The sequence below is a fragment of the Cupressus sempervirens genome, chromosome 3 (genome assembly GCF_028749045.1).
Source record: "Cupressus sempervirens isolate cs-2001-9-10 chromosome 3, ASM2874904v1, whole genome shotgun sequence".
NCBI classification, from domain to species: Eukaryota; Viridiplantae; Streptophyta; class Pinopsida; order Cupressales; family Cupressaceae; genus Cupressus; species Cupressus sempervirens.
The window spans coordinates 681,230,117-681,243,335 of NC_143120.1; the positions used below are offsets into that span (position 1 = coordinate 681,230,117).

Sequence of the window (13,219 nt, forward strand, 5' to 3'; positions counted from 1 at the left end):
GAAAACTTGAATGCTGAAACGAAAGTGATCAATGATCAAACACCTATGCCAGAGGCACATATTTAGAAGTTTGATAATCAAAATTTAAGTCACGAGAGTAAAGGAGAAAGAATGGCTTTAGAAAGAGAAGGAGAAGGAGCGGCTTTAGAAAGAGACTACATGACAGAAACAACAACTAGACAACATAGAGGATATTATGGGAGCCACTAGATAGAATCGAGGAAAGTGTTGCAGTAGGTACTATGACATTGGAAACACTAATTAAATTGGTCTAGTTGCTGATTAACTGGGTTGATTACTTCATTATTATATGATCCAATGGTAATGTTAGTTATTATTTTGACATACATGAAAACATTGTTATTATTCAATGTTATATATACATACATACGTGAAAACAACAATTCACTTTCTAAGAGTTTACAATTGTTCAACAAAAGTGATGTTTTACAAGAAAATGTACCTGAAGAACTATATCTCATAAGCAAGAGCATGGTGTTGAAATAGTATAGAAAGTGCTTGACATGAGAGGTCAGAAAGTGAGGGCGTTGACCAATCTTGAAAATTTGAATGCTGAAATGAAAGCTATTGATGATCAAACACCTATTCTAGAGTTGCAACACAATGTGAAGTTTATTTTAGATAAGGTAGAGGTAGATATTCAAAAGTTTGATAATCAAAATTTTAGGAACAAAAGCAAAGGAGAAAGAGCATCTTTAGAAAAAGAAGGAGAAGAAGTGGCTTTAGAAAGAGATTGCATGACATAAACAACATCTAGAAAACATTGAGCATATTAGGGGAGCTACTAGATAGAGTCCAAGAAATTCTTGTGGTAGGTACTATGACATTGGAATCACTTGCAAGTGTCTTTGAGAATTTACAGTCCAAATATCAAATGCTTATAAGAGTGTTTCAAGGTTGGGAATCACTTCAAGATTTTTTGCATGGTTTAGAGGTCATGTTTCATTGTGGCAGAGGCTTCTACAAGGGAATGAGTCTCATGATTATGGCATTTACACAGAATCAAAACTTGCTTCTTCAACTCCTTACACTCAACTCTTCACTAAAGTTATTCTTCTAGTAGTGAGAATACTTGCTAAAAATTCCTAGGAGCCAAGGGACTTTGAACCTATGTTATTTTTTTTGGAGACATGGGAGAAGTCACTACCAGCTTCAGTAATTCATAACATTCTGGATCATATAGTGACACCCAAATTAACAACAAGAGTAGATACTTTGGATCCTCATAGGAAGACCATGCCAATACATGCATGGTTACATCCTTGGCTTCCATTGTTGGGCCAGCATATGGAGCCTTTATATCCATCCATTTTCTATAAATTGGGGAATATGCTTCATGCCTGACATTCAAGTGATGCATCTACATATGCAATTTTATCGCCATCAGAAATTGTATTTGATCCTGCTAGATGGGAACAATTGATTGTTCAATTTATTATACCTAATCTAATGACAGTTCTATAGGAATTTGTAATCAACCTAGTTAATAAAAAACTAGACCCAAGTTATTGGGATATGGCTAGTTTCTTTCTAAAAATATCTGCTATGATATGCTTTTGTAAAATTTCTTGCGAACTCTTCCCTTTTTTCTTGATATGCATTATTTTAGTGGAGGATCTTGAGGTTAGTCACTTAGCACGGGTTGAGTGAGTTTTATTATTTTATTATTTAGATTTTGGAATATGTATGCAGTTGGATCAATTTTACTATTGTGCTAAGATGTAATAAGCACCTTAAATAAGATCTCTAAATATACATGTTTAGAAGGAAATATAAAGAGATGCCTATTTAGAAGGAAAACAAATGAACATTTAGACATCCCTTAAAGAAAATGTTAGAGCTAGGGCACAACAACAAAATTGCAGATAAAGGGCATAGAGATCACAAGGGTATGACATGGCAACAAAATCGTAGAGAAAGGGCATGGCAACGAAATGCAAATATCACAAAGGCACGACAACCAAATTGTAGAGCAAGGACATGCCAATGAACTATAGAGATCACAACAATGAAATCACAAAGAAAGGGTATAGCAATGAAATATAGAGGTCACATCATTGAAATGCACCAATAATAAGGGCACAACAACATTCACAACTCTCCACTCTTGTTCAAAGCTCTCAACCCTCTTTCCCATGCAACTCTCCACAATCAAAATAAATTGGGAATGATTTATGTCATGTTTTCTTTTCTTTTTGTTTATACTCACAGGGGCATCATAATTATGACACCAACATCGGTATTGTGATGGAGTCAAGGACAATTCTGAAAAAAACATGAAAATCAACACAAATTACACTGACATCACAAATTACTGTCACATATTGACCCCAAAATATGTAGTGTTTGTAGCTTGGAAGAAGGATGTGAACATATTCAACATTATTTTTTGTGATAACTAAACATCTTCCTAGATCATTGTTTCCATTTTATTGCACTTAATATTATCCTTTCCATTATTTTAGATGCATGTAACTTTCCTTTCATTTTAAGTATTTCAAAACATTGTCTAGGTTTTTGGATGTTTTCTATCGCAATTCTAGTTTTTTTTCCATATGGAATCTATGCATCACACATTCATTTCAGATAGAGATCTTGTCAAGTTGTTCTTAACACTTTAAATTTTGCATATCAATTTTTTTAAGACTAATAATTCTTATGTATCTTCAAAGTTATCCTCTTACTTAACTACTAGATAAACATGAAGGTCAATGTTACTTGAAGGCTAAATGGAGAGTTGAGACTTGAATCCTGAAAGAGTTTGATTATGGATACTCTACATTTTGGTGAACTTAGCATAAACTCATCTTTTGTGAAAATATTTTTATAATAACATTTTCTTCAAACAATAACAAGGTTGAGTTTCACAACCAATCTGCAACTTCCAAAAGAGTAGTAGGAGCTTGAGAGCTAACATACCTCTAATTTGATATATTCCTACTAGACCTCGTCTAATATTTTTAGAGATCAAAACTTTCCTCTTTCCTTTGTAAATTCTCCACCTTTGAATCATCATCATAATTCTCAAATGAACTCTTTTCTCAAAGCTACTAGTCATATGGATCATGAGTCTTCTCTTAAGGTCTCATTTAAGAAAATATAGTCCTTGAAGAAAGTTTAAGGGGTTTCAAAAAAAAACCTTAACCATGACAATCTATTCACTCAAGTTGCATGTCATGGCCAAAATTTTAGGGCAAAAATACAACATTATTTTGAGAGGTAAACCTAGGTTATTAACACTTTGATAAAAAGGTTATGCATCCAAGGTTGACAAGTTAAAATGTTTGAGTCTAACACATGTTTGGATTAAGAATTCCTTTACAATTTACTAGGACCTATTATCAACTCAAGGTTGGTTAGGAACCCTATACAAATCACTAGCCGAAATTTGGACTGAACTTCACATATGCTAAGACAAAAGTGTCACATTGATTTCTCTCCTTGAATTTGTTTAGTTCATCATGAGATTGGGTTCTCTAATTGGCATGGGTAACAATATTAATAATAGTTAACTTAAGTAGACTTAATATCCAGAATGAAATATGCTCCATTTTATTATTCATAAAATTAAACTTCATCGACTAAGGTATAACTTAAAATCGTATTTAGGTTCATTTAATTTATTACAAGCTAAGATATCTATACATAAATTTTAAAATACTTTACCTTCCATGAGATTAAGTTTAGAGTACTAAATTTTCCAAATCAATTGAAAGCTAACTAGTATAAGATTTAAATGGACAACTTTAACTAACTTGAATACCAAGGTAAGTTGAAATAAGGTAATTTTAATGCAACTTTAACTATTAAATAAATTTTATTAACTAACTCTATTTACTATTGAAATCTGTGCATAGCTTCGTTCCCTTAGGAAAGACACCTCTAATTACTTTTAATGTTAATAACTAATTTTCAATCTAAGATAACATTTAATAAACTTGTGTGTATCTACTCAATTACTTATAAGTAACTAATTCTAAAGCTTTTCTTAAAACTAAATATTATTTAATCTCTCTCTCATATACATACACACTTGAACTACATTGAAACCTTTAGAAAGCTAAACACCTTAAGACATGGAACTAAGTATAAAATATCTATTCCAACTAAATTATACCATTCATTTAAACTAAACATTAACTCATTCTAAGTTAAAACTATGTTTTAAATTATCAATTAAAACTAAGGTAGAATCATAGGTAATACTATTTATTCATAAATCACAATTCCACTAACTAAATCTACCTTACTAGTTACTAATTACTAAATGATTCCCAAATTACCCACCACTACTAACTAATTCATTAAAACTAATATATAAGGTCTACTAATCAACAAACAATTATGTTCTAACTTACCACTAACAATCCGCTAACCAAATAACTATTTATATCTTCTTTTTACTACACGTATTGACATTAATACTACTAATTTTACAAACAATAACTACTAACTACAAAAACGTGCAACTGCTAGTTGTTAAGAATTTTGAGATGGTCATTGTAAATGTCTAATATTTTAATATTGTGTTGGGATGGGTGACTTTTTGGGAAGATCAAATTCTTCACCTTTGTGAACATTATCTATAAGTGTTAAGTGTCCATTCATTCGAGATCAGTTCATCCCAACCATTAATCATGAAAGAAGAACTAATGAATTTGACTTGACAACTACAGAATTGAATCTTGATAGCAGTTTCATAACTTGACATGGATCAATATAACTATAAGAAAAATGTAGAATTTTCTCATTCAAAAGAAAAACTTGTTTATATCTTCCATAGTTTAATCCCTTAACATTGTCAACTTAGTATGATTATATTTATATATTTATGTAGATAATATTAGGTATTCATAGCTAGCAAAAGCTAAATTGTCATACATGTACCGAAGTAAATATTAAGAAATTTTATGTTTTAATCAAATTATAATTTATTTGAATTTTTAATTTAATATTAATGATAATGGTAGATAGTAGTTTTTCACAATCCATTACAATTCTTAACTATGATTTCTGGGTAGATTGTGTTATAATTTTTGCATCAACATTTCAGATCACACTCTGTGATCCATCATCAGGATGAGAGAGTTGAAGGAAAAAGGTGGAAAGATTGGAAACCCAATGTGGATGAAAAGGGGGAAGAAAAGAAAGCGGGGGGGTGGTGCACAGAAGAGTTTGAAGTTCAACAAAAAGGTAAATGAGGGGAGGAGAACCCAAAGGAAATATGTGAAAAAGATACAACTAAATGAGAGAAAACAAAAACAGAAATAAAAAATAGACTTACTAATAAAAACCAACGTGAATGATATATATAAACATAATGTGGATATCCCAAAAGGTAAATAAGAAAGGTCAAAAACTAAATAATAACAAAATAATAAATAAATACACACACACACACACACACACATGTATGATATTTATTATTACATAAAATAATACACACACACACACACACACACACACACACACACACACATACATATACATATACATACATACATATACATATACATATACATGTGTGTGTGTGTGTGTGTGTGTGTCCTGAAAAGAGAGGTTGAAAACTAAAAGGCTCATAATAATAATAATAATAATTGCTATATATGTGTGTGTGTGTGATACTTATTATTACAAATAATAAAAATTCTAATAATAAATATAAATAAAATAATCATCAATATTACATAATAATAATGATAATACTAGTAGTAATAATAATAAAGACATCATAATGGGTCCACTAAACAATAATGATGGATATTAAATAAAAGTACTTAAGTGTGCTTGTGTGTGTATGTATATGTGTGTGTGTGTCTAACATGGACACACGTGTGAACAACAAAGAACGATATATATATATATATATATATATATATATATAATAAAAAAAAAGAAAAAGAAAATAAGTAAATGAATAAATAACTAAATAAAACTAAAAATGAAAATAAGAACAAATCTGTAAATAAAAACTATATATATAACCAAGTGAAAACTAGAATGAAGAAATGGGGGCAGGGCAAGAGCAAGAGAGAGAGTAGAAGTTGACAATGGAGAGAGAGAGAGAGAGAGATCATCAGGGGAGACATTAATAATAACTATAAATAACGTTGTAATGAGAGAAAGTGGAAAGGTAACTGAAAATTCCAGATTGAGTAATACTAATAATAATTATGAATGAAATAATAATAAGTATTATATAATAATAATCATTATTATATATAATAAAGATAGTACTAGTAATGATAAAAATAAACACACCAGAATGGATCCACTAAACAATTAAGAGGATATTAAATAAAAGTGCTTAAGTGTGCTCATCTGTGTATGTATATGCACGCGCGTGTGTGTGTGTGTCTAACATGGACACACTTGTAAACGCAAAGAAAAAAATTTAACACACACACACACACACATAATTAAATAAAATGAAAAATAAAAATAAAATAAGTAAACAAATGAATAAATAAATAAAATTGAAAATGAAAATAAGAATAAATCTATAAATAAAAACTACACACACACACACACACAAAATCCAGCAAAAATATAAAACTAAAACGAAGAAATGGGGGGTAAGGGCAAGAGAGGGAGAGTGGAGGGAGATGATGGATAGAGAGAGAGAGAGAGAAAGATGGAGAGGGAGAGGGAGAGAGAGAGGGAGAGAGAGAGAGAGAGAGAGAGAGAGAGAGAGAGATCATCAAGGGTGACACAAAAAGTTTTCGATAGATGATAACAGGGGTCACCATGAATGGCTAAGAAATAACCCTTCATCTTGATTAAGGTCCCATGGGTGGTTGCCAACTTCAATGGCCTCTTTGATTTTCTGCCTGAAGGAATTATCTTCTTGACATAAGACTTGTGCCTTCTCTAGGCAAATGTGGTGTTTGCTGGTTGAGGAGTGCTCAGCTAGGGCTGACTTGGCAACTCTATCATGTTGTATGTCAGCCCCATGTTCTTTTAATCGAGTCTTGATAGCACGCCCTATTTCTCCTATAGAGGGAACACCACATGAACATTGAATCTTGTAGACTCCAGATTCCAAAAAGGTGTCTCTTGAGTCTTTCAAAGAGTGGATACGATGTTTAACTAATGAGAAGGGTTTGAACGTACTATGAATGCCTTTATTTGCTAGAATTTTAGCAATCTTGTGGGAGATACCATTGATAAAGGGTAGTGAGACCCTACGAGAGAGAGATTTTGGGGGGTTTGGATTGAGAAAGGAGAAATATTTTGGTGTCTTTGATAGCCTTCGTGATTTGTCTACTCGAGTACCCATTCATTTGGAAGATGTGGTGAAGATGTGAGAGCTCAAGGTCTATGTGTTTATCATCGCAAATACGAAAGGCTCACAGGATGAGCGTCTTAAGAACACCAAATTTTTTACTAGGGTGGTGGTGTGAAGACAAATGGAGGTACAGATTTGTGTGGGTTGATTTTCAGAAGACACGATGACCAATGGATCCATCAAGATTCTTGATGAGTAAGATGTCAAGAAAAGGGAGTTGGTTGTCTGCCTCAATCTCTAACATGAAGGAAATGCAAGGAGCAATGCTATTGAGATGGGTAAGGAAGTCTTGGAGTTTGTCTAGCCCATGGGGCCAACAGATGTTTGTGTCATCTACATTTCTTTTCTACCATCTAGGTTTGAGGGGGAAAGAATTGAGCGTGATTTCTTCAAAATGTTCCATGTACAGGTTTGCAATAATGGGAGAAAGTGGCAAGCCCATGGCAACACCATCTACTTGCTTGTAGATAATGTCTTGGAACGAGAAAAATGTGGATCTAAGGCATAATTCGACTAATGTGTAAAATAAATAAGAGGAAGGTAACAATTAGATTCTAAGATTCATAATCCTTCAAACCAAACTATCCAGTAATTAGGTCAACACAAGCTTCCAAATCACTAAAACAATTGTGTAAGAAAAATCAAACAAGCAGTTCATTAAGAGTCAATGTAAACAAAATTTGTAGAAGTGAAACATGACTTGTTTTCTTTCTTATGGGGATTTATATGTTGAAACTATATTGATTCGAATGATAAATTAACTCTTCTATTTGGTCTACATTGCATATATCTTAAAATGGAAACATGTTATAATATAATATACTTCAAATAAAACATGAAACCCATGTTTATTATTCGAGTAGACAGTAGTGCATAACACAAACCTTACCATGTTTGTAGCTATAAGAACATATTAAATATAACTTGTCTTGATAGAAGAAACCATGTCAAACAACATAAAAACAATTCTTATTTCTTACAGTTTTGAACTATGTTGTATTTTGGCAATCATCCACAAGTTCTCAAAATTGAGATTTATGGGTATAATGTTGAATGAATACTAGTCAAATACATCTTTAATTTAATATTCTTGAGCTCATTTTGAATCTATAGTTAGAAATGAATCTTACCTCAAATGGATGACTTTTATCTTACACAAGCTGAAGGTAGTTAAGGATATAAACACCCAATTATTGGAAACCTAGAAGAAGTCAATCCACTATAGCATGCAATCAAAACGACTCTCTTTTTCAGTGTTATTTAAATGATTTACTTAATCAATCTCCATCCTTTATTTGCATCCATTTATGACATAGTTTCTGAGCATGACAATTGATAGCCTACATGATTTCAGTCCTTTAAATGCCTTAGAATGTTTAAAGTAAACTAAATACTAAATATTTTTAAACATACAAAAGAAAAACTTAACTAAAACTTGCACCTTTATTTTCCCTATCAGCGTACCCTGACCCTTGCACCTCCTGAAGGTGCAAGTGCTAGTTTTAAATGCAGTGACCTCCAACGCAAAAATCCCGGTGTAGCCGCATTCCAGCTGGTAGCATTGTTGAGGTGTGAGAAATAGTATTTAGACATGGCGTCTACAGCTGTAAGACTCCATCTCGAAAGATGGTTAGGTACACACAAAATAACAGAGATTGTGTGGGTCACGTCATTCTTTCCTCGTACAGAATCGAGGGCAACAACAGTTTTCCCTCAAAACAAATAATTTAATTGTCTCATCGATTCGATTCGTTACGTTTCCAGCAAATGAAAGAAGAATCAAGTGCAGAAGTGTTTGAGGTCGACGATCATGACAGTGACATCATCCTTGCTTCCTCTTCTCACCGCCACATCCACAAGCCTCCTGCATGCAGCCCCATCACTAGTGAACCCTTCCTCTTCCTCTTCCTCTACACACAAGGCCCTTGCCGTGTCCACTGCCTCTTCATTGCTAACCTGTACAACAAACCCAATTAGGTAAGATGAAGAGTATTATTTGACTCTTTAAGGGTCCGTTTGGTTCTTGGAAGATGACAGGAATTGGCTTTTTCAAAATCTGGATTTAAAAATTTGTGCGTTTGTTTCAAAATTTGCAAAATGGAATTAGCATACACGACTTCCAATTTTGCCTCAAAACCAGGTTTTGTGACTTCTTAAAAAAAGAGTGTAAAAACAATAGATTGGACTACTTTTTGAAATTTACCTTCAACTCCAAACTTACGCATAAAAATGTGTCTTCACACGCATCTTCCGAGTGAAACAAACGGTTTCAGTAAAATCTCAAGAATCGAAATGAAGATATACAAAACCTTGATTTGGCTAAACCAAGGTTTGTAGAAATCCAGGGTTTTAAAATTCCACGAACCAAACAGACCCAACTGATCAAGACAAGTTAGGAACGAGAACATTCGGTTTCGTTACTTGTAAGCAAATTGGCAGATGAAAAAGGAGGTTACCTTGTCCCACAAGCCGTCGGAAGCCAATATCAGAAACTCACAGTCGGGTGTAATGGCGAGCTTCTTCATCTCTGGTTCCGCTGATATCAACTCCTTCATGTGAATGTCGCCTATGCTTCTCGACACTGCAAGCAATCCCTGCATTCTCCATACGCCATTAACACAATCTACATATCCACCCTGCATATTCATTTATAGAGATGTCAATATAAATTATGACTAAAACGCCCAAAGGAGGAAGGTGATCTTTTAACAAGGTAATTATAATGTTACTACTTACCAGATCTTCAACCCTTTGGCGCTCGTCTTCCCTGTCGAGCCTGTGGTCACATGTGAGGGCTTCAGCAGTCCCATCTCTGCTCAACACTGCGCGGCAATCTCCTGCGTTGGCGACCACCATCACATCTCCCCTGATCAGGGCCGTCACGCAACATGTCCCACTGCTCATATTCTGAACAGTAAGACAAATCAACATTTTGTAAGCAAGTATAGGACATCATGATTTTAGTTCCTTTATGTTTCGACTATGAACCTTGATTTAAACAAACTTAAATACAAGTTAACCGACTTTCAACCTTAGATGTTGTTTCAGCCTTTGTAGTACTTGAAAAGTTTACTCATTAGATGTCCATTCATTCAATTAAATACCGCCAATAATTCAAAGTACTAAACTCTAATTTTGAATTAGAGACTGGGTATAATACAAAATTCAAGCAGAGTTGGTGTTTCGAATTTGATACCTGGTTGGAGAAGGCTTCGTCTGTGGTGAGGTAGGCTGTTCTAACCACGTTATCCGTGTCAACGTGACGTTCACCTTTTCCCTTTTCCACGACTGCATCTGCAATGTTTTGGCCGAGTCTCTCTGATGCGAAATCCGCAGCCATTCGACCGCCATGCCCATCAAACACACCGAAGAATGCCTGAACAGACAAATATTTCAGGATTATGTTATTGAAAATCGAAAGAAAGCTCTCATGGGTTCATGACTAAATATTAATGAAATATTGTTTATTGTTATTTCAAGATTTCGGTATGCTCAAGTTTCTAATTAACATCCTTATATCATCGTCAGAGATGAGATTATATGCTGAATTAAATATTGACTGACCTGCCTGGAATCCCCTGAAATGTCAACAATTGCCTTGAAAGCGTCTTCCATGACTTCTTTGCGACCCTTTTTGCAGGCAACCGAATAGTTACAGCCTTTTACATTCATTTCCTTTTCCAACCCCTCTGCCAAGTTTTCCTTTTGAAAACACGGCGTTAAAGAGATGGGCAAGTGCGGTATTTGCAGCATCGGAGGACGCCGCCTGTTTGGGGCTAATGGAGGCCAATTCAATTTCAACCCGTTTCCTTCAATAAATCCACTTGTTCCATTAATCTTCCAGTTATCACATCCAAATTTTCCTTCATTGGTTGTAACAGAAGATTGTGCATTAACATTTGTCGGAGGCCCTGAAAGATCGCTTCCTTGTGAAAATCTGTGACAATTCTGGTTCAAAGCAGTCAAAGTGGGTCTTCTGGGAGAGGCCAATTGAAATTGGTCGGTGGGTATTTTGTTAACGGGTGCTCCGAAACTCTGAGGAGAATGCACAGAACTATTCCTAATTCTCGGTCTGCGAGAAAAAGTTTCTAATTTTCCATAAGGAGAATCAGAATTCAATGGAGGAGACGGCAATGGCTGCGGGGTTTCAGAACAGATCTCTACGCTCAATTCTTGAAACGGCCGTCTGCTGACAGAACTGGGAGAATAACAAGTCGAAACTCCAACGGGAGACGACGAAGCCGCCTCAAATGCTGCAGTTAACGCCATCTTCAATTTGCTCTACGTTTTGCACGTCCGAATAAACACAGAGAAATTCGTTCACAGTCGATAAAACAATCTCACAAGCCTCGCAAGATTCATTATTCGAAGCGAACGCCAAACAAGAATTGGAATTGGCTATGCAGCCGACAGAATGGCTGAATAAAAGTGAATTTTAAATTTTAAATTAATATTAAATAATAATTTAATAGCCCGCCAAACAGGGCTATTTAGAGCCTACAACGAATTCCAGGCGTCTTTTTGAAACTCCCCAGACTTTAAACTTGGCGTAAGAATGCTTTCCAAACAACCTGTAAAGACGAATACTTGAGTGACACCTATAATAAGTACTTGTAAGCAAAACAAAAGAAGCCAAAGATTCCAAGTGTTGGAAAAAAGACTTAATGGTGAACATAAATAGAGAACGAGAAGACTTAATGTCGAAGGAAGCTCGTGACGTTGAAATAAGGCGGTTAGGTCCCTGGTACAGTTAATGCGCCGCGTGAGTAGTAGATACTTTCTATAAAGGAAACCGCGTGGGGCACCTTGTTTCCGACTGAGCAGGAAACTTGGACAAATGAGAGGAAACGGGTGACGGTGAGATGTTAGCAGACGCCGCCTGTGTCATTAAATGTTTGAATGCCGTGGCGGTCGGGACAGTCCCACGACTTTCCTCTTAGATTCTTTCAACCGGTCGCCTGACTCGGTCGTTACTTTCTTTCAACCTTTTTCGTCGACTTCAATGAATCGTGGCAACAAAAACACTTTTAAAATCAAAGGAGAAGATTTTATCAAACCTTGGTCAAGCAAAGATAAGACTTTTTTGCCGTAGTGTTGTAGCTCAATTGGTTGGGCACAATTGGTGAGGATGATGGTAAGATTGACATTGTCATCCACCAAGGTTCAAACTTTTGGAGGTGCATTTGGGCCAGGTTTTGACCCTTGGGTGACTTTGACGGATTGAATCCCCCCTTGCACATGGTAGCTTAGCCAAAGGACGACTTCTGGTTTATATATACACTTACTCATAATGTTGTAATCAGTTATGTAATGGTAGAGATGTTGATATTTATGTACTCTGGTTGTTTCCATAAAAAAAAAAAAGATAAGATTTTATCCCACACGAAAAGAAATAAAAAATAAAATTTATCGTCTCCTTTTAATTAAAAATAAGAGTTATAGATAGTTTGAAAAAAGTTAAAATATAAAATTAGTTATAAAAGCAACAAGGATTAGGTGTGATTGTAGGCACTGTCTACATTGCAACTTATATGCATTATTTTTCATTGTATTTCACTTGTTTATAATAGACTTAAGACTATTTAACACTGCGGGTGCATATAAATTGCCCTATAGCTACTTCCCTAATTCTATTGCATAACAAAAAACTATTTTAAGTAAAATATTTTATATTCTCACTAATTGATTTTAAATTGAAAAAAATAACATCTTTTATGTGTGAATATCTTATGCATTTAGCTTTTTACAACTTTGAATGCCTTAAGCTTTATCCTCCACTCCAATAGATTATAGTAATTATCAATATATTTTTAGAAAGAAGGATTAAGTCTTCGTCAAGACTCTCATTTCATATATTAGATTTTTTTTATACTTTCTTTAAAAAAAATCTTTATAGATGAGATGTAAAAT

General features: G+C 34.3%; 1 protein-coding gene across 1 annotated transcript; it reads right to left on the minus strand.

Moving 5' to 3' along the window:
* Positions 1-8,577: 8,577 nt before the first annotated feature.
* LOC149568558 (putative protein phosphatase 2C 2) lies at positions 8,578-11,959 on the minus strand. Its single transcript, XM_089821454.1, has 5 exons — positions 10,874-11,959; positions 10,506-10,685; positions 10,046-10,216; positions 9,766-9,945; positions 8,578-9,265 (listed from the first exon to the last, which is right to left on the minus strand). Exons 1-5 carry the CDS (start codon positions 11,576-11,578, stop codon positions 9,089-9,091), a joined length of 1,413 nt encoding a protein of 470 aa, XP_089677580.1. The 5' UTR covers positions 11,579-11,959; the 3' UTR covers positions 8,578-9,088.
* Between the last annotated feature and the right edge of the window lie 1,260 nt (positions 11,960-13,219).